The sequence below is a fragment of the Euleptes europaea genome, chromosome 7, assembly GCF_029931775.1.
Source record: "Euleptes europaea isolate rEulEur1 chromosome 7, rEulEur1.hap1, whole genome shotgun sequence".
Taxonomy (NCBI): domain Eukaryota; kingdom Metazoa; phylum Chordata; class Lepidosauria; order Squamata; family Sphaerodactylidae; genus Euleptes; species Euleptes europaea.
Window position 1 is genome coordinate 13,668,820 of NC_079318.1, and position 26,883 is coordinate 13,695,702.

Below are 26,883 nucleotides of genomic sequence, written 5' to 3' on the forward strand. Positions count from 1 at the left end.
TCCTTAACTGCCTTCTCATATTGCAGTTCTTAATAAAGGATAAAGTTTTATTACTAAAACAAATTCGAACAAATTCTGGTAGTACAAATGTCTGGTAGTACAAATGTCAGCCCATATTTTTGTTGACAAACCAGAGATTATTTCTGTGTATAAGGGTGACCAACTTGTAAAGGCATACTATTTGAACAATTCCACTGTCTATAGTAGCATTAGACGACAGTTCTGACTTATGTTTTTTACTAATGCCATTAGATGCATTAGGTTGGATTAGGGTTGCCAGGGGGGATTTACCAGCTGCGGAGGGAGGCTGGCGCCGGCGCACCAACATCACTTCTGGAAGTGACACCATCATGTCACTGAGGTTGTGGGAGATGCTCTGGTATTTGGACAAAAACTCTATGGTAGAAGCTGTTTTTACCATAGAGTTTTGGCCAAATTCCAGAGCATCTCCCATGACGCTGGCAACATGATTATGTCACTTCAGGAAATGATGTCATCACAACGACTAGGCTAAGGCTTAAATTTACCACTGGTAAGTCTCTCGCTGGTCGGCTGAATGGCACCGGAGAGAGGGGGCCCAGAGTGGGGGATCCCCCACCACTGGCAGGGGCCTGGCAATCCTAGGTTGGATGCCAAGGACAGAGCTTTGCTTCTGGAATTGATGTTTTGCACTTCCCTTATAACACCCCTCCCCAAGGTTTCAGGAAACCATAGGTCTATCAGTACTAGCCATGGTGACTGAAGGGAACCTCCATGTAAACCTCTGAATACTAGTGCCAGGAGGCAACATCCGAGGAAGGCCTCAGCCTTTGTGGCCTGTTGTTGGCCCTCCAGAGGAACTGGTAGGCCACTGTGTGAGACAGGATATTGGACGATATGGGCCACTGGTCTGATCTAACAGGGCTCTTCTTATGTTTTCATGATTGATTGATTTATTATTCAATTTATACTCTGCCCTCCCCAACACTGCTAGGCTCAGGGCAACTTCCATCAATAAATACAGTAAAATACACAGAATACAACAGAAACAGTATTTAAAATGTACAATAAAAGCTTAAACTAAACCCCTATTAATAGAGGTGGTGCCCTCTCTCAATGGCTGGCTCCAATAGATATCCTTGCCAGGGAGGTGGGCCAGGTGTTTCTCAGAGAGGCCATTCACCCCCAAGGCTCACCAGCTCAAGCTGGAGGAGACACCGACAATGGGGATAGACAAGGAATGGGAAAAGAAAAGGGAAGGGGAAGAAAGGGCAGAAGGGCAAAGGAAGAGGGGGCAGGGAGGCCAGCCAATCCATATAACTGCCACTGTCCTCAACAATATGCCTGTTGGAACATCTTACTTCGTCTTACATGCCCTGTGGAACTGAGTTAGATCCTGCAGGGCATGGGTCTAATTAGACAGACAGTTCCACCAGGATGGGGCCAGAGCTGAAAAGGCCCTGGCCCTGGTTGAGGACAGCCAAATGATTCTAGGGCCAGGGGCCACCAGCAAGTTGTTCTCATCTGAGTGTAATGCTCTCTGTGGGCTATAATGGGAGAGTCTGTCCTGCAGATATGCTGGTACCAGACTGTTCAGGTTTTTAAAAGTGAGTACCAAAACCTTGAATCTGATCCGGTACTCAATCTTGAGCCAGTTTAGCTGATGAAGCACAGGTGGTGTATGTGCTCTTAGAGGGGTCCCCGTAAAGACCCACGCTAGCACATTCTGGACCAGTTGAAGTTTCTGGAGTAGCCTCAAGGGTAGCCCAGCATACAGTGAGTTGCAGTAGTCCAGTCTATAAGTGACTGTTGCATGGATCACTGTTGCATGGATCACTGTGGCCAGGTCAGTACTGCATAGATAAGAGATCAGCTGCCGCGCTCAGCAGAGATGGAAAAATATCAATTGAGCCATACTTGTGACCTGGGCCTCCAATGACAGGGAAGCATCCAGCGTCACCCCCAAACTCTTGACAGAGAGAGCTGGTATCAGCTGTACCATGTCAAGAGAGGGGAGCCGAATTCCCCTACCAGAACCTTCCCAGTCCTGCCACAGGACCTCCGTCTTTCATGGGTTCATTTTCAAACGGCTGTTTCAACCATCCAGCCACAGCCTCCAGACATCTGGCCAGCTGTTCCAGGACAGTGTCCAGCTGGCTGTCCATCAACAGATACAGCTGGGTGTCATCAGCGTACTGATGGCAACCCAGCACAAAACTCCTGACAACCTGAGCAATGTTGAAAAGCATTGGAGAGTGGATCTCTCCCTGTGGGTCTCCACACACCAATGGGTGCTGCGTTGAGCCTCTTCCCCTAGATGTCACCCTTTGTCCCCGACCTTGTAGAAATGAGATCCGACATTGAAGGGCAGTCCCACGTACTCCTATGTCGGCAAGGTGGTGGGCCAGTAGATGTAATCGACCATGTCGAATGCCACTGTGAGGTCTAACAACAGCAGCAGTGCCGACCTGTCCTAATCCAGCTGTCTGTGGAGCTCATCTCTGAGGGTGGTCAGTACTGCCTCCATCCCATGGCCAGGTTGGAAACTGGACAGGAAAGGATCTAGGGTTGATGTTTCCTCCAGGAAAGTCTGGAACTGCTCAGCCACTGCTTGCTCAACTACCTTACCTAGAAACAGAAGATTCGAAACTGGGTGGTAGTTGGCTAGATCCAAAGGGTCTAGAGATGGTTACTTAAGGAACAATATCACCATTGTCTCCTTGAACATTCCCGGGAAGATCCCTGAACCCAGGGACAGATTGATAATGTCTTCCAGGGAAGCTTGTATCCCCCCTGCACTGGCTTTCGCCAGCCAGGATGGGCGTGGATCAAGGAGGCAAGCGATTGGCCTCACAGATGACAGAACCCTGTCTACATTAGTCTGAGAGAATCATCGAAATTGATCTAAAACAGGACCCAAAGATGGCCAAGAGGCCTCTTCTCACCTCTTGCGGTGGTGGAAGGGCCTTTCTCCTTGCTGAAGGGGGAGTTTGGAGTGGAATCATCACCATGGTTGTTGAATAGTTTTGGAGTAAATTATTGTTGGTGGGCTATGAGTTCAGATCTAGCAAGGTATCCTGTGTGGTGCCCTGTTTCTGTGTACTCATTACCCTTTCAAGATCTGAATAATTAGCTTGTGAATAGATTCACAAAAGTTAAAATCCCCTCCAAATATGTATTGGCTTATCTGCGTACGAATGCCTGTGTTATTCATTTGTGGCCTAAACATGCCAGGTTTTTTGTCAATATTTCTTGTCTGTTGATCTAGAGACCATTCTACCACAGGCAAGTGGATATTATCACAGCTTCCTCAAAATATTAATTGGACTCCAGTTGCTTTTCTATATTGTGATCACCATTTTAGTTGCTATGACTCTAGGTCCAAAAAAAGGAGGGGAAAGAAAAACAAAAACAAAACTTAACCCTAAAAACAGAATTAAGTACCTAGAACAGGGGTGGGGAACCTTTTCCCTGTCAAGGGCCATTTGCACATTTATAACAACATTCGGGGGCCATAACCAGGTGTTGATCTCCCGGCGGGGGGGGGGGAGGCTAGGGTTGCCAGGTCTCCAGCCACCACCTGGAGGTTGGCAACCCCAGGGGAGGCCACGCAGAGAAGGCCTGGAGGGCACCCCTGCTCCCCCCTTCCTCCTCCCCCCCAGGCGGGAGGGCAGCCAGCAGTGGGCCTAAGCAAACGGGGCGCCAGGGGGGCGCAGCCCGCAGCCGATCCGCAGGGAAGGGAGGGAGGGAGGAAAGAAAACAGAGAAAGAGGAAAAGGGAGGGAGGGGAAAAGAAAGAGAAAGGGAGAAAGAAATGGAGGGAGGGGAGAAAGAAAGAAAAGGACGGAGGGAGACAGACAAAGGGACAGAAAAAGAGGGAGAGAAAGGAGAGTGACAGAAAAAAAGAAAGAAAAGCCTTCCCCCACACACACACACACCCGCGCACACCGGCCCCACGCAACCAGGCCCCAGCCTCCACGCCTCCCCCTCACACACACACACCCGGCCCCGGAGCTCCCGAGGGCCACGGAAAATGTCCGGGGGGGGCGCATACGGCCCCCGGGCCTCAGGTTCCCCATCCCTGACCTAGAAAGTCAAGCAAAAAAAAAAAAAACTAACAGGGCCAAAAATATAATTAAAAGCTAAACCATTAAAAAGTTGTCTAAGTAGACATAAATTTAATACACGTTAAAACCAAATAATGCTAAAGACTCCTGTATGGCCTTGCAAGGAACCTTCCAAACACATATATTAAAATAACACAATTGGCATAATATACAATTAGACATACATAAATCACATAAAGACCATATTTTTCGGTGTTTTTGCCTTCTTCAGTGGTCTAAAAGAAACTAGCACACCAGACTGTTAATTACGTATCAAATTTCTACAAATCTTTGTGACTTTTGGGTGTAGTTTTAGCAAGGTCTCAACAAATATAGAACTGCAGAACTTCTTTGTCTGTTAAAGGCATCCTTACAAATGAAACTGACAGCCTATCTTTAACAAAATGTCCAAATCCCACAGTCACAACATGATATGAAAGTCTGGAGTGATTATCAAGCGTAAGGTTCTATGGTATGTTGAGCTTTCTCTCACCTTCTTGCCATACTAGAAGAAAGTCAAACCAAATGAAGCTGTTGATTTGGATTGAGAAATCTGAACAACAGAGTGTCCCTGTGCAGGAAGGAGAATGCGTACGTGCCTGCATGAATGCAAGGCTTCTGGGTTGCATACGTGGGGTCAGGTGCAATTATCTATAAACATAACTCTGGGACCTCTTTAGTCTCATTGGAGTACACAATTTTCAAAGTGGAAAAATCTGTTGTTACTTCCAGAGGCAACAAAGGAAGGAATTGCCTTATAAAGGGCACTTTACAGCTCCTTGGAAAATCCCTGCCCTGTTTGTTATCAAGTGCACTTTGGCCTTATCATGTTCACTTATATTCTATGGGGGTTACATAGGCTGTAAACACTTCTGAAAAAATTTCAGTCTTAAGTTATGCTGCATACTTGATCCTCACATTTTCATAATGCAAGTGTAGGTATAAGGTTAGATTAAGACATTATGAAACGGGGAGGGGCTGTGGCTCAGTGGTAGAGCATCTGCTTGGCATGCAGAAGATCCCAGGTTCAGTCCCTGGCATCTCCAGTTAAAGGGACTAGGCAAGTAGGTGATGTGAAAGACCTCTGCCTGGGACCCTGGAGTGCTGCTGTCAGTCTGAGTAGACAATACTGACTTCGATGGACCAAGGGTCTGATTCAGTATAAGGCAGCTTCATGTGTTCAACCTTCCTTGGACATCGCTGTCCGTCAATCAGATGGTTCAGAAGCAATGAGTATCTCAAGAAGGAATAAACTTAAGGGAGGGTAAACTTTATGGATTTGTAGAACAGTCCAATAAATAAAAATGCATATTACATGCGATAAGATTGTGACAAGACTGTGATAACAAACACACAGCCACTTTTGAATCATTTGCATTTGTACATGATATTTCTGTCTAATCCATTTGATCTTCATTTATAATATTGAAATGTCTTTTGTGAACAACTTTTAAGAGCATATAGCTCTTAAGTGCAACATCACACTTGTGGTCCCAGGAGTGAAGGAGGGAGGGAGCATACAGGGAGAATAGACCACAGGCAGCTGGTTGGGTAAAATGGCCACAGCTTTTATTGAGTATAATCACCGGAGCATTTGGCACAGCATTGGGCCCGGATCCAGCATCAAGTGACCCACCTGCCAGCCAATGACACCAACCCTCACGCCAGCCTGCCTGCTAGGGGAAGCTGTGTGGGTTGGCAAGTTCTGGGTTTAAAAGTGGCTTTTAAAGGTCTGGAGCTGCTTTTGTAAGCTGTTAAGAACTGAGAGATTTTTGTAAATTTGGGAAACCAAGTATAGTCTTCAGCAATGTGCACTAATAGGATCCTTTTCTTTTCCTTTTTGTTTTAAATGGCTTCTTTGGATAACAAACTACTGCCACGTTCATGATTGGTTCTAATATTATGGAAAAAAATAAGACCGCACCAGTGGGCAGAAGAAAAAGGAGTGCAAGGTGCGAGGTTGAGAGCTTATTGAGCTCTACTAGATCCCTACGCGTTCTGCAATTTGCTTCATCTGGGATCTTCCATAGAAATTTCTCTCAAATTGCGAAACACGTAGGGATCTGGAAGAGCTAAATAAACGCTCAACCTTGCACCTTGCTCTCCCTTTTCTTCTCCTGGTTGTAATATTAATGTGCATTTTAGGTCGTCAACTTCATTGTTATTTCAGTCCAGATTTTGAGGAATTGGTAGTGTACACTGGGATTGGTGCACACACTGTTTTGAGAAGATAAAAACTCAGTCCTGTTTAAAGTAATTTAGTAGAGAGTTGCAGGATGTAGTCCTTGGTTTTTACACACACCTCATTAATTTTTCTTCTATCCATGGAGTGTATTTAGATCCTGACTTTCTTTCAAGGACTCCATGGTGTAGTGGTTAAAAACGGTGATTTGGAGTGGTGGACTCTGATCTGGAGAACCGGGTTTGATTCCCCACTCCTCCACCTGAGCGGCGGAGGCTAATCTGGTGAACCAGGTTGGTTTCCCCACTCCTACACATGAAGCCAGCTGGGTGACCTTGGGCCAGTCACGCTCTCTCAGCCCCACCTACCTCACAGGGTGTCTGTTGTGGGGAGGGTAAGGGAAGGTGATTGTAAGCCAGTTTGATTCTCCCTTAAGTGGGAGAGAAAGTCAGCATATCAAAACCAACTCTTCTTCTTCTTCCGTCCTGCCATCCTATGAGGCAGGATAAGCTGGGAGAAAGTGACGGGCCCCAGATGACCTGACAAGTTTCATGACACAGTGGGGGTGTCCAGATACTAATCTGACACACTGTTAGAATTTCTCTTCTAATATTTCATTTGTTTATCTCAATAGATCCAGCAATGGGAGCAGAATCTGGAGAAATTTAATATGGATCTCTTCCGGATGCGCTGTTACGTAGCCAGCCTGCAAGGTGGAGAGTTACCCAATCCAAAGAGCCTTCTGGCTGCTGCAGGTCGCCCTTCAAAAATGGCCCTAGGAAGGCTTGGCATCTTCTCAGTCTCCTCCTTTCATGCATTGGTGAGCTGGAACAAGATTATATACAAACATAATATAAAGGTGTGGCCATGTATACGGCAAGATAGTAGGATTTTTCCGAAGCAGTATTTTTTAATATTCGGCTAGTAAATAAAAAAGTGTTTAAAAAGTGTGAGAAGAAAAAAGAAGTCAGAAACATCCAGTTTTATGTCATTTGGGTTCCTCTGAAATGTCTAAATCAGGGGTGGGGAACCTTTTTTCCATCAAGGGCCATTTGGATATTTATAACATCATTCACGGGCCATACAAAATTATCAACTCAAAAATTAGCCAACCAAGCCAACCAAGCCCCAAGCAGACAGCCCCCCAGATGACACCCCCCCAGGGTGGGCAAGCAGGCAGGCATCCAACCAATGGCGCACTCACCCACCTGGTGGCACAGGATGGTCTGTTGCACCAGCCGGGCGTAGCCAGCCAGCCACACGCCAGAGTTGCTTCTGCTCCACATGGTCGAGGCTGGATTCTACAGCCGGCTCCTGCTACCTCCGCCTGCAGGAACGAAATGAGGACACACTGACTAAAAACTCCCCTCCCCGCGCATTCTGGCCCTGCCCCCTTTAACCCCTCCATTGTCTCCACTTCTGCCCCCAGCCCTCTTGAATTGCAGAATGGAATACATTTCTCCATGGCCCGGGTGGGAAAGGGTTAACACAGTTTCTTGGGCGGTCCTAGCAGCTCCATAGCTAACAACTCTTCTGCAAGGGGGGAAAATGTTCCTTTTCTCGGCAAAACAAACTCACATCTGCCTTGAATAGAGGCTATTCCTGTCCGCGGGAGGGGGCGGATCACTAGTCTTAGATCCTGCTGAGCTGGAGATCTGCCAGGACCCATGAAGAGCCAGACCAAATGATTTAGCGGGCCTTAAACAGCACCTGGGCCTGTCGTTCCCCACCCCTGGTCTAAATACTTAGCAGCTTCAGAAGCTAGCTTTACCTAGAAGTCCTGGTTTGTGTCCTTTTTCCTGTTTAAGCAAAAACACTTCAAACGTGACAAATTTGTTACAATTGAAGCGTTTCCATGGCACAGGTGCCGGCTGCACTGTTCATTTATTTCTTTTTGCATATGTTGAATTTATGCGTGTGGAAGGGATTGGCATTGTGCATGCTAACCATGCCTTTCCCTCCACGTATTCACCGTAATTTCTGAAGAGGGACGGGGCATTGGGTACCCTTCATTTCCTAAGCTTCCTGAGCACTTAGAAGCTTTCAGCTGCATGCAGGTGGGGTGAGACAAGTGGACATGATTCCGCTAATCTCTCTGTTCATTCAGACCCCACACAAATGGATGCCTGAACATGGCTTCTTGTCCTGGAGAGCTGTAATTGACCACAGCGTCCCTGCTCATAGATGTAAGGTGTGTTTGTTCCTCACAAGGGATCTGTGTGCATTTTTTTCGCTTTTTATCTTACGTGCAGGCAATTTTGTTACATTTGAAATGATACGAATTGCAAAGAGGTTCCTACTGACGTTTTTAGTCCTTTTTGTTTCCAAAGAAAACAAATAGCATTAAAGCTCTAGGGTGAAAAAAATACTACTTTTCATGGCAAATTCTTATTGATCCTTTATTGAATGAATATGCTTTATAATTTTGATACCTGGTGTGTGTTGAAAAAGCCTTCTTTAACCATGTTTATTGCATTTTTAATTTAATTTTTATTTAAATGTACATAATGGTCTAAAAGATCACACAAAATCCCATAGAACATCCAAAGTAATATTTTAATCCGACTGAAATACATTACAAATTAAAGGGTGGGTTACTTTGCTTAGGTTGCTAGTATTTGCTATAGTCTGTTATGACTATATAACTTGTCCTTTTTAAAAAGTGTCTGACCTGGTTGTTGTTTCGGAGATGAACCAGAACATCTTTTATTTCTTCCTTCTTTGTAGCTCTGTTTCGCTCTCTTTTTTTTTCATAATGTAAAATGTCTGTACTGAGATTCTTCTTTGTCTCTCGCTTCTGTTAGGTCTGTTCCAGGGATGAGGCTGCTCTTAGGAAGCGAACGCTGTCTCTGTCCCAGAGAGTGTGGAGTAAGAAGGGTTTGTTTTCCTCCCTGAAGGGTCTGGACACCCTGGCAAGAAAGGCAAAGGAGAAAAGGCCATCGATAACACAGGTTCTCCCCACCCCTGTTTGTTCTAATTCTATTTTTTAAAGCTAAAATTAACTTGCCAGTGATGAAATAGTTGTTCGCATTAGTTGATTAGCGTAGGAATAGGCTTATTTCACAAACAGTGGTGTGGGGAAAACTGCTCTCTCTGCATACCAGCAGGCATTCACTTATCCTCTTTACCCTAGCATATGGGTATTACAAGTGCAAGAGATGGTTTGGGTAGTTGCCTCTGAGATGGTTTTGAGAGTTTCAGCAGTCACCATGGCAGAGATAGTTATGAGAATCGCCACTGAGAGATGTCTGGGCCTGGATTGGGTGTTCTCTTGGAAACATCTTTTCTTCACTGATCTCTCACATCTCATTTGGTTTTGAGTGTGTAAGTATCAGGTGAAGCCATAGTCTCTCCCTTTGTCTCTCTCTCTCCACTCTGTCTGCAGGGCAGACTGACTACCAGTAATTGGGGAAACAAAGCTTAGGCTTCTGTCTCTATTTCTATGCAGGCCTGCCTACTTCCACGTAGGAGAGGAGCTGTAGCTCAAAGACAGAGCATTTGCTTGGCATGCAGAAGGTCCCAGGTTCAATCCCCGGCATCTCCAGTTGAAAGGATCAGGTAGAGCTGTTGTATAAGACCTCTGCCTGAGACCCTGGAGAGCTGCTACCAGCCTGAGAAGATAATGCTGTACCGGCATCCAGAGGCCAGTGGGAGGCTTGCGCAGCATCCAGGCCCAGCGCTGCCACAGCTGTGGCTGGGGACCGGTGGCTGGGCCTGCACACCTGCGCTGGGGCAACTCACGCCAGCGTGCGCCTTCCGGGCGCCGGTGATGTGGGCCCCTGCGCCAGTGGAAGCCTTTGTCGGCCTCCTAAGGCCTTTGGGTCGGGCCACGGGCGCATTTCAGGAATGCGCTGTTAAGTGTTGAAGGATCTCCAAAAGCATAGGATCACTTATTAGGCAATGAAAGAAAAACAAAAGGTTATGCAAGAGAACATAGCTAATACAAGTAACGTAAAATTGTATTTTGGTTGTGAATTCACCAGTGACATATAGATTGTTTCTTCTTAGTTCCAGAAATGTAATGGAACACTGAAAGAAAAAGCCCAGCTTGACCAAGTTTACTATAACTATAAATTACTGGCACCTTGTGGTTTTCTAAGTGACAGACATTTTTGCATTGAGCAGAGGAGAGATTTCTATTTAGCTTTTTCATAGCTATTCTTCCAGAAGGCTTCAATTTATTACGAAGCCAAATTTTGCAGGTTTAGTTGATATGTTTGATTATTGCCTCTTGGGCTAAATCATTTATCAAATATAACACTGTAGTATCTTAGCAACTGAACATTGCTCAAAGTCTTCAGCCCAAGATAATTTTATTTTCCTTTTCATGATACAGTTTTAATGCTGCAGATTAATATGTCTTTTTTTAAAAGGTTAAAGGGGTACTTTTACAGTCTGACGCTTAGCATATTGATTCACTACTGTGGATCTATAAAGATGTGCTTCTTCAGATGCCTGTAGATAATTAGAAGTCTCATATTTACATGCGATGGGGGAATTATAATAGAAGAGCATTAAAGGTAAAGGTCCCCTGGGCAAGCACCGGGTCATTCCTGACCCATGGGGTAACGTCACATCCCGATGTTTCCAAGGCAGACTGTTTTGCGGTGTGGTTTGCCAGTGCCTTCCCCAGTCATCTTCCCTTTACCCCCCAGAAAGCTGAGTACTCATTTCACCGACCTCGGAAGGATGGAAGGCTGAGTCAACCTTGAGCCGGCTACCTGAAACCGACTTCCATCGGGATCGAACTCAGGTCGTGAGCAGAGCTTTGGACTGCAGTAGTGTAGCTTAACACTCTGCTCCATTAGAGGGATGAAATGTTTTCATTTTGTCCCTCTTGCTCATTCTGTGATGTATAGGAATTTCCAGTCCAATCAACATTTATTTATTTAAACTGTAATTTAGCAGAATGCTTTGCAGTGTCAGCTATGCACCAACATGTACCAGATTAACCATGCATTCCTGAGGGGGGGCAAATCCTCTCAGGAGGCGGTGTGACCTCGCTGCCAGTGTAAGTGCATCTTATCATGGGACAAGACGCACTTACACTGGCAACGAGGGCAGTTCCGTCAGCGCTTGAGCGCCGCTGAGCTGCGTCTCACCCCTCCACCTGTGAAGTCTTCCCGTGGCGCAGGCCACAGCGGAGACTTGCGGTGCCGGCGCGGGGGGGGGGGCATTCCTGGGGCAGGGGGCGGAGCTGCCATTAGGCAGCTCCCTATGCCCTTTCGGCCCCAGACACCAGTGGCCAGGGCAGTGTTGCTGCACTAGCTTTTTAGCAGGTGCAGCCTCGCTGTCTTCAATGGGGCTTTTAGCCCCGTTGAAAATGAAAAAAAGCCTTTTAAAGGCTTTTTGCATCCTGGTGGCGTGCGGGAAATGGCTTAGGAGGAGGCGCAACTGCACCTCTTCCCTGCCGTCCCCGCACACCTGCATCTCAGGAATGCATGGTTAGACTTGGATTGCCTGTGCTACTTATCAACAGGCTTCTTTCACGCTGAAAAGTTTTGGACCAAAATATCTCCAAGCCAAACACAACAAGATACTGGGAGTTAAAGCAGCCTTTTAAATTGTGTGTAGGATTCTGGTTTGGATTTGGATTGGGGTGGGGATGTAAATCATAGAATAGAATCCTAGAGTGTGAAGGGGCCATACAGGCTATCTATTCCAACTGCCTGCTCAATGCAGGATCAGCCTGGAGCACCCCTGACAAGTGTTTGTCCAGCCGCTGTTTAATCCTTCTTCCAGTGCTGATTTCCTGCCCTTGAAGCAAACATACATTGATTTCCTGCCCTTGAAGCAAACATACAGGAGTGACAGGTTTAACTTCATGCACCCCACCCATGTGATCCTGGTCTGAGTTTGGGTGCTTGTGTTCCAGCTATTTACAAAGAAAAAAAAAGATGCTTGGGAGTCTGTACGCAGTATTGCATCCTTTTTTTTGCTTCTTAGCCATTGGCTTGAATCCAGGGAAGTGAATGCAGTGGGTCCTCACTGATACCTTGGGATTTTCATGCAGATGCCATAATGTTCCATAATATTTCAATGGAAATATAAGTGATATAAGCATGTGGCAGGAATTATTCTTTGGTCTCCTTTGTACACAGTGTATGATAATCATTCACTGCCCCCACTCTCCAACATGAGCAGTCTTAGTTTTGCAAACCATTCAAGACCATTCCTTGGGTCCCACCTAAAAATCTCTGTGGCGCACAGATTTCTTGCCTACTCCTCTCTCTGCAACTCCAAAAGTTCCCCGAAATGCTGCTTCTGGTGGGTGGAGGGACCCTCAGGAATAGTTCTGGGAGAGTTGGTAGTCTGCTGTGGGAGAATTAGCAGAAATTGTGTCCACCCCTTCCACCTGCAGAATGTCTAGGTGGAATCCAAGCCTCTCTTCAAACCTCATACAACTGAAACATTTAGCAAGTATCCCTTGAAATATTTAGGTCAGCTCCCCTTACTTGCTGCACTGAGTCACTAACAAATAAAGAGGGAACTTTCAAGAAGGGTGGCACGGTACTGAATCACGAGCGAACTTGGGAACCCTGCGTGTAGGTGCTGATGAGAAGGCCAAGTCACCGAGGCCAAGTGGCTGCCCCGGCAGGCATCTGAACAGCGGTGTTGGGTGGGAAAAGGGATGAGAACATCCTGGAGATCTCTTATCAGCGTGGCATTCTTGGAAATGTTTGTCCACTACAGAGTCTATTCTGTAGCTGCTTTCCCATTGATTGACGACATCATTTTAAACGGTTATTTTTTGGGCCAAAAAACAAAGCTAGGCTGGTGCCAAATGGAATGTGCACCTACACCTGGGCTGACAGGAGGGAGGGAATTTTATGTTTGCCTCCTTGAACTCCTTGAAAGAAGGAGAGGATAATAATGAGATAAATCAATATGTAGGATAATGGCACCAAATACAAAGTTTATTATCTCCTGTAGCAGACCTAATTGTGTATGATGACTGTGAATCCAGAACTGGTACAGTCTCTGCTGTGGACATTAATAAAAGGGGCATGACTTTTTAAATAGATTACTCCCAATCAGTTACTTAATGGAAGAGATGGGAAGCTACATTATATGTGGGTCCTTAAGATTGTTATCTATTCCTGTGATGTTTGTAGTGGCAAATTGATTGAAAAGGCCATAAACATGGTAATTTAAGTATCACTGATGGGGCACAGTAAAGCAGAGTTGAAAAAATATTCTGCAGAAACATGTGGCAAGCATGAAATGCAGCAAGGGAGTTGATGTTACTCTGTCCTGTGTTTCCAAATCCGATGTGGGGGGGGGAATGCTTTTAACTAAGCAAGGTCTAATATCAGACGATTATGTAACTCACTCCATGTGGGGCTGACTTTCAAGATGATTTGGTGGAAAATGTGGCCTTACAAAAGAGCCCTTACTAAGCCTACAAAGTAAAAATCGATTGCAGACGAATATGTTTAGATGTGCAGAGGGTCAAGTGGGAGTCTGAGCCATATTTCTCGCAAAGCCTTGAGAAACCTTTCTGCTGTTCACACACCTCGAACATTCATGGAGCTATTCCCACACAATAAAGTTGTGCCTCTGTGGCTGTCTATCTGCCTGGGTTTAGGAAAGGACGCTGTGGGAAACAGCTCAGTTGCCTGTTAACAGTGATGAGCGAGAATCTCCCCAGTCATAAACCCAGTGAATCGCTTAAAACCCCAAATTCAGTTCCATAACTAATGATATTTAGTAAGATAAAGCCAATAATCAGGAGCAAATCAGAAAGTAAAACACAAAAAATAGTAACATTATCTCTTGCAGTTTCTCACATGCACTTTATCACAAGCTCCGTTATCAAGTCACATGGGGAAAAAAATAGTTCTGCTGTCAATAGACAGTTTCAGAAATTCCCCCACTACTAATTTACCATTCAGAGTATTAGAAAGTGTGTAAGGTTTAAAACTAGCTTCAACATTTGGCCAGTGTTCATTGTAGAGGAAGGGGCTGGTAATACAAATTCATTCAAACAGGGAAGGGATGGGGAAGAAGCATTTGGTCTTGTGGCTAGCTCCCTAAATCTGAAACATGATTAAGAGATCAGGAATCTTATAAGGGCACCGGCACTTAAATACTATACATTTAAAAAGCTGTTGGTGACGAATACCCCAAAATGGAGATAGGGGTCTTGTCCAGCAGAGAGAACTCTACGTCACTGTATGGATTAGCTGTTGCTACTCAGATTCAAATTCTGAAAGAAGATCTTGGCTGTTTGAGAACTTCATTAATAAATTTATGTAGTACTGCACAAATATTTTGTACTTCTGTTTATTTTTCTTTTCTTATTTCCTTAGAAAATGGGGAAAAGGGGGGGACTTTTTAAAGGATTGTATTGCTGTTTAATGGTTGTCCACTTGATCACATATTCTAAAGTCATGGGAGGATAAAAGAGCGAGATGTCATAGCAGAATAATAAAGAACCTGCTATTGATAATTTTAGTTTGGTAAATAAATTTGTTTGATAAACAGTGAATTGATATTCTCCAGCAGCATGGCTTTGTAAAACCTTTGCCTGGAAAGGGTCTCGGGGAGTTGGGGCTGCTGTTTTTCTGTAATGGTCTACACTGCCCTTTCTCCCATTTAGGTCCCTGAGATATCTACAAACACAGATCCCACTTGAGAAATATATGATTAAATATTTTGTAGTTGTTCAGCTTTACCTGTCTGTAGTTCTGTATCTTTTCCTCTTTGTTTGCCTACAAAAGTTATACCACACAATGTGGAGTTTATACTTTAACCTATGCATTTCTTTTAATTAGATTTTTGACTCAGCTGGTGGTCATGACTTTACTGGAACTCAGCTACCTCAAAATTCCAGTAATTCTGCTGAGGTAAGATAAACTAACTTTTGCTCTGGGCACTGACTTAATGCATTTCTTGGTTCATGTCATATGAAAAATATAAAGCAGGAGGAAAGTTGGTGTTTGACCTATCTCTAAAGGAGAGGAAAAAATACTACTTTTCCCCTCACAAGGTTCTGAAAGGGTTCACAGGAGGCACTTAAATATTTATTTGTATCTCTTGCCTCAGTGGGGTGTTGTCACACTACTTTGCACCGTGGATGTTGTTCAAATTTTACATTTTTACTTAAGACACACAGGCTGGTGTCTGACCTGGAGGTGGCCACATCCCCAGGAGGAGGGCTCAACCTCTGTGTTTCTGTGTAACAGTGGTTTTCAAACCTTTCTACCTTCAAAGGACTGTTTCTGCTTTGACCTTGTCGGTCAAACAACTCTTGAGTGCTTGCCATGGGAATCTATGTGATTTGCAGAGGATTCAGGCACAGTGCAATCCTAAAGAGTCCTGTCAGCCCATTCATTTTAATCACTTGCACTGTCTGTCTTATGATGCCTGTTATGCCATACATTACAGGGGAAATCAGCTCTGGGGTGGGGCAAGCTGTCTTTATCAGGAACTCCTGATAAAGCTTCTGAGCAACCCAGGGTTATCCAGAACACATTCGAAAACCATTGCAGGCTGGCATTGAGATTCTTACATTTAGACTGCCATTTTTGTTGAGCCAAAACTGGATTTCAACATGGTTCTTGTGTAAGTGGACTGGAGAACCCTAGGAAAGCCAGTTAAACTTGGACCAAGCTACAGCTGTGTACTGGTAAGTTTCAGATGTTGGATTCTCAACACTGGACAAAATAGCAGTGTCTAGTATCTCTGGGATGGATATCTCTTCTTGTTCCCCCAGTATTAGAAGAGATTCCTTTCCCAACCTGATCTCTTTATTTTAATGTCTTTATTGCCCTACAGGCACATAAATTGGTGGTTGCAGTGGCAAATTAGGAATTGGGTATCTTGGGTTTAGTTCAGGTTTGGCTTTACTCCTTGTCAGTTCGGTGTTTTTAAATCAGAAATGTACAGACACAGGCATTGTTGTTGGGTATTCCAGTATCCAGTCTCTGATCAATACTTTGTGAGCAGACCTGGGGAGATGCTATTCTCATGGGATGTGGAAGATGTGGGGATGTGGAAGAATGTTGTTCAGTACCTTACTAGCTTAATGCAATGTTTGCTTTTCCCTCTGTGTTCTATTGGCTGCACAGTTAATAAGAGAAGGGCTGCCCTTCCCAGAGTTTCCTCTGGGTCTACACAGTCTCTGTAATATCTTTGTATTAAGATATAAATGTCTCATATGATCTTAATACTACTTAATAATGTAGCTTGTAATCAATTCTAAGTGAGAAGCAATGGTAGGAAGTCACAGGGAGATTTGTATAGAAATCTCCCCTCCCAAGAAAGGGTATTGTACTTGTAATATTTGTTTAAGTAGTGGAGGGAGTCAGCCTCAGAACAGAGGAGCAGCTGAGAACAGAGGAACAGCCACAGGAAGAAGCCGTTTCATTGAGCCGACAGCCCTCCAGCTCAGGGACCTCAGCCATGCCTGAAACTCAGCAACAGTCAGCTTCACCTTTAGGGTCGCTGAAACCTTTGGAACAAAGAAGGAAGAAACTGCTCCAAAAAAGAAATTCAGGATAGACAGCTGAGTGCATGGTTGCAAGCCCAGCATAGAACACTCCCTGACAGCAGTGATGAGGCCAAACAGGGCTGAATCATTCCACCTGGCTTGGAATGCCAGAACAGTCTAATTAGCAACAGCTGGCTTATCTATCGAGCAAGATAGGTGTCTATTTAAGCAGCCAGCAAAGCACGGCTGTCGTGGGAGCAACTCGTTGCCACCACTTATGTATCAGCCTCCTGATAACTTGTTTACTTTGGACCTGGCCTGACTCATGGCTTGGACTGCCCTCTCTTGCTGCCTTGGACTCTGAAGAAACTATCCTTGACCTTGGATTGGCCTACTGGCCATGCTTCTTGCCTCTGGCCCTAATTACTGCCTACACCTGGATATGGTCATTCAGTGTGTTTGGTCCAACGCAAGCTACATACATCCCAATCAGAGCTTCTACTGTTACCCTGCTTGTCTCCACCAGTGTGGGCCAGGCATGCTGCAATGTTCACACAATTCCAGGCGGAGGTGACTAGTTTTCTGCAGTTTATATATTTGTTTTCTATTTTAGTTTATTTTCTAATTTCTGAAAGTCAATGCTATAAAGATGACAGTTCCTGTGCAGATTTTTCTTGAGCTTTGACAGTGCAATCCTATGCAGAGTTACTTCAGTCTAACCCACTGATTTCAGTGCATTTAGACTGAAGTAACTCTGCATAGGATTTCACTGTCAGTGGCTTTCTTCCAGAAGGGTAAGGTAAGCCAACGCAATGTGGCTGGGGATTGTCATAGGGGAGAAATGTAGGAGCCTGCTTCACACATTAGATAGGAAGCATGGGTACAGAAAAAAAGGAGGGAGGGGGGGAAAGGGGGGGAGTCCGCCCTACCCAACAATACTCCAAAAGGAAAAATAATGTTGCTACATTCCGTTTGCTTTCTTAGCTTACACTAGTATACTTTTACTTTATAACTGTATACTTGTCCTCATTTTATACATTAAATACTTGACTTCCTAATAATTACCTTCCGTATGATTTTTCACATATTGATAATACTCAAAAGAAGAGGGATAAATAAACATTTGAAACCGTGAAATCCGATTCATTTTCCAGCGTGTGCTTATCTTATATCTTTTCCATTAAGTAATACTTGTATTTAATATTATATTTACTTTCCAATATACGCCGTCTTATTTTTCCCTCTTAATTCTATCTTAATGCTGATACAGCAAGTCCAGGCTTGTTGTGAATATCCAAATCAGTTTAATCAGTCAGCTAATACTCTATTCAATATTTATAGCCAGTCATTTATCTGAAACGATTGGCATTTCATATCTTTTCCCTGGAACAGTGAGGGGCTAGGGTGTTGGGGGCGGGGGAAGGAGGTTTAAGTAAATGCTACAGGTTTCTGTAACCCTCCAACACCACAGCAAACACAGGATATGCATAGTTCATGTTCATTTATAATAGGTTTGTGCAATATAAAAGTCTTTTTAAAAGTGAGTGAAACAAAAGTTGTGTAATACCTTTTTTTATTAGGACCAAGTAAAATAACACAAAATAGTATGCAAGTATAAACAGCCATTACAGAATGTGTTTAGCACTAGATGGGCAATTTCTGGACTGACACTTCTAGGTTAGGATGCATTGCAGACATCGTGTGTTGCGCAAAAAAATGTTTTTGGTAAATTTTGGGTTCGGTTTATTGGGATCTTTTTTTTTTTTTTTTTTAGTAAACCCGGGAAAAGCCGAATACCCTTACTGGTAAAGGGTATTCTGTTTTATTTCTGGATTTACTGAAAAAAAATTGGGCCCATTTTAGTCTATGGGGCTTTTTTCAAAGCTCCTGTAGGGGTATTTTTGTGGGTAAAATTCCCAAATTTTCAGGGTTGCTTCAAGGTACTCTCCCCTTGCATTAACCCCATAGTTTGGTGGATATTGGGTCAGGGGGTCCAATTTTATGGAGTGCTGAAGGGGGTTGCCCACCCCCCTCCGTAGAAAAGCATGGTAAAGTTTACAATGCTTTTCTATGGAGGGTGTCGACCCCTTCAGGACCCCATAAAAATGGACCCCTGGCCCAACTTTTACCAAACTTCGGGGTTCATGCGAGGAGAGTCCCTTGCAACTACACTGCAAATTTGGTGATGCTACCTCAAAAAATGCCCCCCCCCCCCGGGAGAATTTTAAAAGAACTTACTTTTTCATAGTCTGTAATGGGCGCTTCCTCCCCAAAGACTTGTGGGGAAACTCAGTTTCCCATGAATGTTTGCAATGGGCCTGCACAAAGCTATTGCTACCCATAGCTTTGTGCAGGCTACTGGGACAGAGAAGCAGGAAAATAAGTCACACACCCTTCTCCCAGCAGAGGCATGTTTGTACTGACCATAATGTGATCTTATTAGGTCTGTAAAACTTTCTATGCCCCATTTTAAGAACCTGGAAGTTTCAGGCTAGCGGTTTTCCATCATGTCTTGAATATCTTTTTCTTACCCATTCTTTTTTCCCCTGTATCTGGCATCTGGCCTTGAAAACTCAAAGGTTGCTTACTGTTTTGTGACATTTTAGTTAGTCATAGTATAGAAGTCTTGCACGACTTAAACTTTGTAGGCAGCTGTACTGCCCCACAAAAACAAAACAAAACCCCACACCATATTTTTGGGAAAAAATCCAGAAAAGTCAGGCACTACTTCTTTACTATGACCAACTAGATTTTTCACTTCCGAAACAGAAAAAATAAACGTAGGCAGCTCAGTCCACAAAAACCGTTCCAAAAATGTATCTGTTTTGGGGGGCAAAAAAGTAGGAATCCTTCCATTTTTCATAATCGCTAAAATGCTGTACACCTTGATACCTCATGCTCTTTGGTTTTGGGGCTGTTGGGTTTTTTTTGGCAGTAGATCGTTTTTTAAAAAAAAATTATGATCCAATTTAAAACTACTTATTAAAAATATGCATCATCAGTGTCAGTTAGGAAACTCCCCCAAACAGTTTAGCAGGTAATGACTGAACGTCTTGTGCCTCTGGCTGTTTGGATTCATGTGACTCTGGTATTTAAGCAAGACCAGTAAGTCTAAATGTACAGTGATAGCCTTTTAAAACTTTTGGGGGAAAGTTTGTCATTTGTCTCAGAATGGTAAGCCTTGATTTCCCGTCATGGTCCCCTTCCACCCTGACAACAACCATGGCCACACAAACTCCGTATTTTTAAAAAAGTTTTTGATCACAAGCCCAGCAGTTCGGAGAACAGATGGAAAACTGATAATTTATAATGAGACTGGATTTGAGGCAAGTTGTCTCTTTGGTGGAACTTGCTTTCCTGTACGAGCTGCTAGCCTTATGTCAGCTACATTAATAAGACCCAGCACCCTGTCCCTGTAAACTTTCAAAGGAGTTGAGTAGCAGCATCTGTAGCTTTGCAGAGGTTTCTAGAGTTTTAGTGCCTTATCCAACGGCTGAAGAAGTGATTCATCATAGCTTGCAAAACCGTTGAGGTTGGAAATAAGCCTATTTTATTAGGAAATTTTGAAGGGAAAAAAAATAAAACCAGACCTTTACAAGAGACTTCCCGATGAGTTCAGTGAAGCACAACCCCGTTAAATGTTCCATGCAGGTTTTTGGAGGTGTTTCATATGAAAATAGTGACAAACAAAGGCAGGAAAACCATGAAGTAACCAACTGCTCTTCAAGCAACACCATGGTATAACATGCTACAGTCTACAGCCCTGGCATATGTGTCTGGAAAACTGAATGTGCTGTCAAAGTTTTGTGTGGCACTGAATGAATAAAGTTATTGTGGTATTAGTCACTGCACAGGCATAAGCTGGAAAAAAAAACCCTTTCGTTTCTAAGATGGAAAATGTGGATGAAACAACCATCACTTGAACACAACCACTGAAAAAAAAAATTAAACATAGGGTGTTTCCATCAAACTGCCAAAACCTTTTTTAAAAAGTCATCTACAGTCATGGTGAACCTAAAAACACTGTTTGCTGCTTGTAGAGATTTATGACTGTGACACTGTTAGGCAAGAAAAATGTTATTGGAGGAGGTCAGTGCCCCCCACTCCACTCATTATGTCTGACTGCCAAGTGTCTGGCAAAGGGGAGCGTGTTTTCTCCCCCAAACCTGCTCCGAAGATGAAGAGGAGGGCGAGTTGGTTTTTATATGCTTATTTCCTCTTCCTTTTAAGGAGAATCAAACCGGCTTATAATCGCCTTCCTTTCCTCTCCCCACAACAGACACCTTGTGAGATCGGTGGGGCTGAGAGAGGGCTAAGAAAACTGTGACTAGCCCAAGGTCACCCAGCTGGCTTTATGTATAGGAGGGGGAAACCAACCCGGTTCACCAGATTCGCCTCCGCCGCTCATGTGGGGGAGTGGGGAATCAAAGCCGATTCTCCAGATTGGAGCCCACTGCTCTTAACCACTGTACCCCGCTGGCTCTCAGCCATGGTCTAATATCTAATTTTAAATCCTAGGGTTGTTTGTTTGTTTTGTTTTTGTTATATTAATATAACAAAATATCAGTTTGGGACAAATATCAGTTTGGCTAGGCACCTGTATTCTGATTTAAGGCTTTCCTAACCAGGAAGAATTCAATCCTGCTGTGTGCATGAAAGAAGAAATGTGTGCAGACCACTTCAGCCACAATTTAAATGGCTGGCGTTGAGCTAGAATTATATTTTTCTTCAGTAGCACGTGCTGAATAATTTGTCTATGAAGGTGTTTCCCATCTCTAATTTGAACTTAGCAGCCTTGGCCTAGAAATAATCATTATACATTTGTTCAACATTTTGGCCGGACAGAAGCATAAATTGAGTGTGGAGGAGCTTTGGATCCAGCGTAACCCAAACAATTAAAAAAATGTCCTTGGGTTTTTTTTGGGCGAGAAGGGAGGTTTGCCAGCTGAAGAGTGGGGAACACAACTTGCATGCCTGCTTATAACCAGCGTTAAACTGATGTCCATGAACCCAGTTTGTTGAACGTGTGCATGCGTTTCCCTTCCTTCCATCTCATGCACAACATGATGAATGAAGGTGGTTTCCATAGGGGGACAGGTTTGTGTGGTTTTCCCATGGCTGCTGGAGCTGCAGCTGCCAATACAGCTTCCATATGGCAGGTTTCCCCACAGTTTTCCTGTCTTAGTCCCCCAGCATCAGCCATCCCCCTCCCCAAACCACAGCGACTCTTACAATTTTTTTAAATTGGCTGTTGAATAACATTATATTAATATAACGTTGTAACAATATGTGTAGCACATTCTTTGAATCCCAGCTTTCATTTTCATTAATATAAAGGTAAGTCTCTGGTTGCAGAGATATGCCTTTCCCCTTATACCTCCTGAATGCAAAGGGCTAGATACGTATTTTTTAATGAAAGTTGGGAATTCAGGAGACCTGTTGCACTATTGGTACAGTGCTATGTTGATAAGATATTCAACTGTTGATTACAAAAAAATAGCCCCCTGGTGGCAGAGGAGGGAAATGGCCACTGTAGGGACAGTGCCAAGGATAATAGCTACTATATGGGTGGGAAAATCTGAATTTTCACACCCACGTGGCAGCCATCCAGGCTTTCCCAAAATTTTGCAGCAAAGCAGGCTTAAGAATACACATAAGAAGGGTGACGAGTGAGGTGTATGCGTGAGCCTGGTAACAAGCTGGATTCATTCTCATTTCAGTTTAATGTTACTTAACATTGGTGTGTAAATGCAGCCTAAGTTAGTGCTTGCTTACTCAAACTCGCTCTAGAAAAAGTTTGGCTACCGGCTGCTGCCCCACTCCACTACTGCTGGAACCTTGAAGGAAAAAAAAAGGGGGGGGGAGAGATTACTTTCTCTAGGAGAGTTTTCCATCCTGCTTCTTGGGTTCCTGATATATGACTAGGTTTTTTTTTTTTTTAATTATCAGATTTGGTCCATGTCATTTTTATAGCCAACCCAAAGCAGCCTTCGATCTCTGGCACTGTCTTGCTGCCAAGGGCAGAGGAGATGCACAGTCCTCCATCTAACACTTCATTTTGAAACTTTAAAACCGGCCAGCTATATAGAGCTAACTTTCTTTGCTTACAGTTCAGATAGATATGACCAGGCAATCCATCTCTACATGATTCCTGCTTGGACTGTTACACTAAGAAATTACTTGTACAGTGCAGATGCTTCATTATCGAACTTTGCAGGAATTTAGTCCCATGTTCAAAGGGTTGCTGGGTTCTGTTTTTTGTTGGCTCATCCTTTCTTGGGTTTATTACATTGGGTACCTTTTCTGTAAAGTGTGTTGGTTGCGTCGTTTCTATTGTTATAGTCTATATTTGAAAGTGGGTGGCTTTGCCAGATATATCTGCTATCGTAATGTTAGAGTGCTATAAAATGGAAATCTTAAATCTAATATTTCACATAGTGAATTTCCTTATCCAGGTGGTATTACACTACGGTGCCCTCTGCTGATGAAATGTTTAAAGAAGTGTGAACTTCTTAAAATCATTGCATCTACAGCTATATAAACTGCATAATTTTATTCATTGTTTTCTAGCTTCTGCATAAACTTATACAAGAAAGCACATGTATTTGCTCAAATTTTGAAAAGAGGCTGTTACCAAATCTTGAAAGACGAAATTGAACCACATTTAGAGGCCGGGCTTCTGTTTTATGTAAAATTAATTTTGTGTGTTTATAGATCATATGATCCCCACAGTTGCTTATATGTGTATAACTAGATCATTGCATATAAGCACGTAAAATTTATGTGGGAATTGTGTGAAGTGACCTCAGGACTCTTTGAAATGTGTGCCTTAAGGTTGTTTCTGTAAACCTGTCCCACTAATGTTACAATGGGACAAGAATATCCCTGCATTTCTCTGAATCATGCCTTACATTCCTCACTCTCCTTTGGAGCATGAATTATGTAGGTATATTATCATGAGGACTGAAGTTTATTGTGTAGGGTGGTCATCTGGTAAAGGGACCTTTCACAAAGTGGGTTAATCGTCTGTTATGCAAAACATTATTTTGTGGGTAAGCCATTATTCTGTGTTGTTGGAACCTGGATGGCGTCTAAAACAACTTTTAGTAACAAAGGAATCTTTATAATTTGCAATCTGTAATGATTACAGATTAGTAATCTGTAAGGATTGTATTCAGCGATAGTAAGCAAATCTGAAAATTTATTTAACTTCAGAATGAAAGTCATGCAGTAAACTGCTGACTGTTCTGGAATCTCTACGTGGATGAGACAGTGGTGCTAGGAGGAATGGTTTAGGATTGTTAGGCAGTGGGTAATGTTTTGGGCCAAGCTAATCCTGTATAAAAGATGAGAACTCCACTTGAACCTAATAGAACCAGGCTGCTGGCCCACTCTCAACAAACTGTCTCTATCTTGAGAAAGCCGACAGGAGCTAGAGAGCATATAGTTCAGGATTTCATCCCTGAGAGTTAGTGGATTAGCTGGACTGGGTAGTCTAGGTAGGGATGGCCTTGACAGTCCTAATATAGCAGAAAATGGCATTGTTTAAAGCAGTGATGGCGAACCTTTTAGAGACCGAGTGCCCAAACTGCAACCAAAAACCCACTTATTTATCGCCGAGTGCCAATGCGGCAATTTAACCTGAATACCACCCCCAGAGGGGGCCCAGAGGGAGAGGCTAGGGTTGCCAAGTTCCTCTTTGCCATGAGTGGGAGGTTTTTGCGCCTGAGGAGGCCGGGGTTTGGGGAAGGACTTCAGTGCCATAGAGTCCAATTGCCAAAGTGGCAATTTTTTCCAGGGGAACTGATCTCTATTGGTTGGAGATCACTTGTAATAGGAGGAGATCTCCAGCTAGTACCTGGAGATTGGCAACTAGTTCCTTAGTGTTTTCTCTCTACATATCAAGACAAATGGAAAGGTGTTTGGAGGATGGCTTGTGGGCACTTCAAAGGTGGAATAGGACTGCACGCCCCTCCGCCTGCACAGACCCAGAGGGCGCCGGAGAAGCCGCTGGAGGGAAAGAAGGAAGGAAGGAAAGAAGGGAAGGGAGAAGGAAAGGGAAGGGAGGGAGGGAGAGAAAGAAAGAAAAAGAGAGAGAAAGGGAGAAGGAAATGGAGCAAGGGAGAGAAAGAAAAGTAGGGAAAGAAAAGGACAGAGGGAGACAGAAAAAGAAAGAGGCCATTTATGCATGGGAGGTTTTGCCTTGGATTTGCCACTCGGTGGGGCGTGGCGGTGGCGGCAGGCTAGTGAGAGGCGAGCAGGGTAGGGCAGAGGACGCCTCCTTCGCACCCACCGGCCAGCCACGCCCCTCCACCCGCACAGGCCCAGAGGGCGCCGGAGAAGCCGCCGGCCATGCCGAGTGTGGGCGCTCGGCTTCTGTTCCCCGCTCTCCCACCCACCTGGCCGGCCACACACGCTCCAGTGGCGGCAATGGCGGCAGCTTCTGTGGGAGAGTCCGGGGGCCACTGCCAATGATGTCGGAGGTTCCCCACCCCTGGGCTACAGCCTCCCCCATCCGGGGCAGGGCAGAGCCGAAAGGCCAGCGGCTTGGAGGAACCGCGCGTGCCGGCAGAGAGGGCTACGAGTGCCGGAAGTGGCACCCGTGCCATAGGTTCGCCAACACGGGTTTAAAGGGACCAAAGGGCCAAGAGTGCTTGGAGAAGGAAACTGTATATATAAATTATTATATGCATAGATATTTTGTTGATCAAAAAAATATCAGTAGCAAATGCTGTTTATGCCAGTGGTCTTTAATCATTCTAGAACTGGGACCCACCTTTATCGTAAGGAGAAGCATGGGACCCAGTGAGCTGCAAGCACCTGGCAGGATATCATATGACACCACAGCAATGTGACAGGAAGATGAAGAGTCCATGTCTTTCTGAACTTGCATGTGCTAAAATTTCATCCTCTTTGCTGCTGAGTGACCTCATCTTACTCTTGCTTCTATCTGTGTTTGAGCAAGGAGTGACAGGAGATGTGGCTAGTGCATATGCACTAGTAGGAGGTCTTTCCCAAAAAGCAGCATCCCCCCCCCACCAAAAAAAAATTACAGGATCTCCTGATTCACCTGAGGTTCCCAGTCCATGGGTTGAAGACTGCTGGTCTAAGTGACTTTGCTTTATTAAGAGGGTGCACATATCTTCCTCTCTTCTTCTTTTTTCCAGCAGAAAGTAGATGAATTTCTAAACGTGTACTACTCGATGCCAGAGAATACCGTAAAAGAAAATACCTGGGACATCCAAACATGTGTTCATTTTCCTGATGGTCAAGGCCTAATGTTAACTCTCAAGCCAGAAGACAGAGTAGAGGATGTTTTGGCTTTGGCATGCAAGGTACACAATTCTGCACCGTAATGTAACTTGTTAATCACACTTTAAAGTACAGAAATTAGGTTGGTTCCCTGTTGAGCATGCCCCCATTACTTTAACAACTAGACAGGTAAAATATTGTGCCAGCTTGCCATTTATCTCATGGGATTTGAATGAATGCTTATGGTTACATAATAATTTTTTCCCTTGCATCAATTTATCAAATCGATGATACTTCTGCTCAGCACATAGGGTTGCCAACCTCCAGGTAATGAGAAACCTATGCTGAAATAGTATTGACTAATGAAAAATGCAACACGAGGCTCATGTACACAAATGAAAAAGCAAGACTAGCTATTGGAGTAATAATTCTATTTTCATTATGCAATTTGCAAACGCAACTCCATAGGGAAACAAAAATATATACTGGCGTGTTGCTGGACACACCTGCCAGAAAAAAAGGCTGCCACTCAGGGCTTAAGGCAATAAATTATAACTTATAACAGTTATAAGTTATAATGAGCTAGAGAACGTTCCATAGGTGCATACATATCTGTCTTGATGAGATTATCTTTAAGGGCAGAGGTTCTTCTAAATCCTAAGATTGGAGGGTCAGCGCAGCCAGCTGACTTATGGCAACCCCACAGGGTTTTCAAGGCAAGAGACACAGTGGTGGTTTGCCATTGCCTCCCTCTGCATAGCAACCCTGGACTTCCTTGACAGCTTCTCATCCAAGTACTAACCAGGGCTGACCCTACTTAGCTTCCAAGATCTGACAGAGTGGGGCTAGCCTGGGCCATCCAGCTCAGGACACCAAGTTTTGAGAATTTAATTTCTGTTAAAACAACTAGTATTTATGAACTGGAGGGAA

The 26,883-nt window shown here is 44.1% G+C and overlaps 1 protein-coding gene across 1 annotated transcript in view; it reads left to right on the top strand.

Annotated features, from left to right (window-relative positions):
* The window catches only part of TIAM2 (TIAM Rac1 associated GEF 2), a 138,255-nt gene that overhangs the window by 21,264 nt on the left and 90,108 nt on the right, over positions 1 to 26,883 (top strand). Inside the window, exons 5-8 of the mRNA XM_056853270.1 lie at positions 6,901 to 7,086; positions 9,071 to 9,217; positions 15,044 to 15,115; positions 25,869 to 26,036. Of these exons, the coding sequence (XP_056709248.1) occupies positions 6,901 to 7,086; positions 9,071 to 9,217; positions 15,044 to 15,115; positions 25,869 to 26,036 (573 nt within the window). The remainder of the gene's footprint in view (positions 1 to 6,900; positions 7,087 to 9,070; positions 9,218 to 15,043; positions 15,116 to 25,868; positions 26,037 to 26,883) is intronic.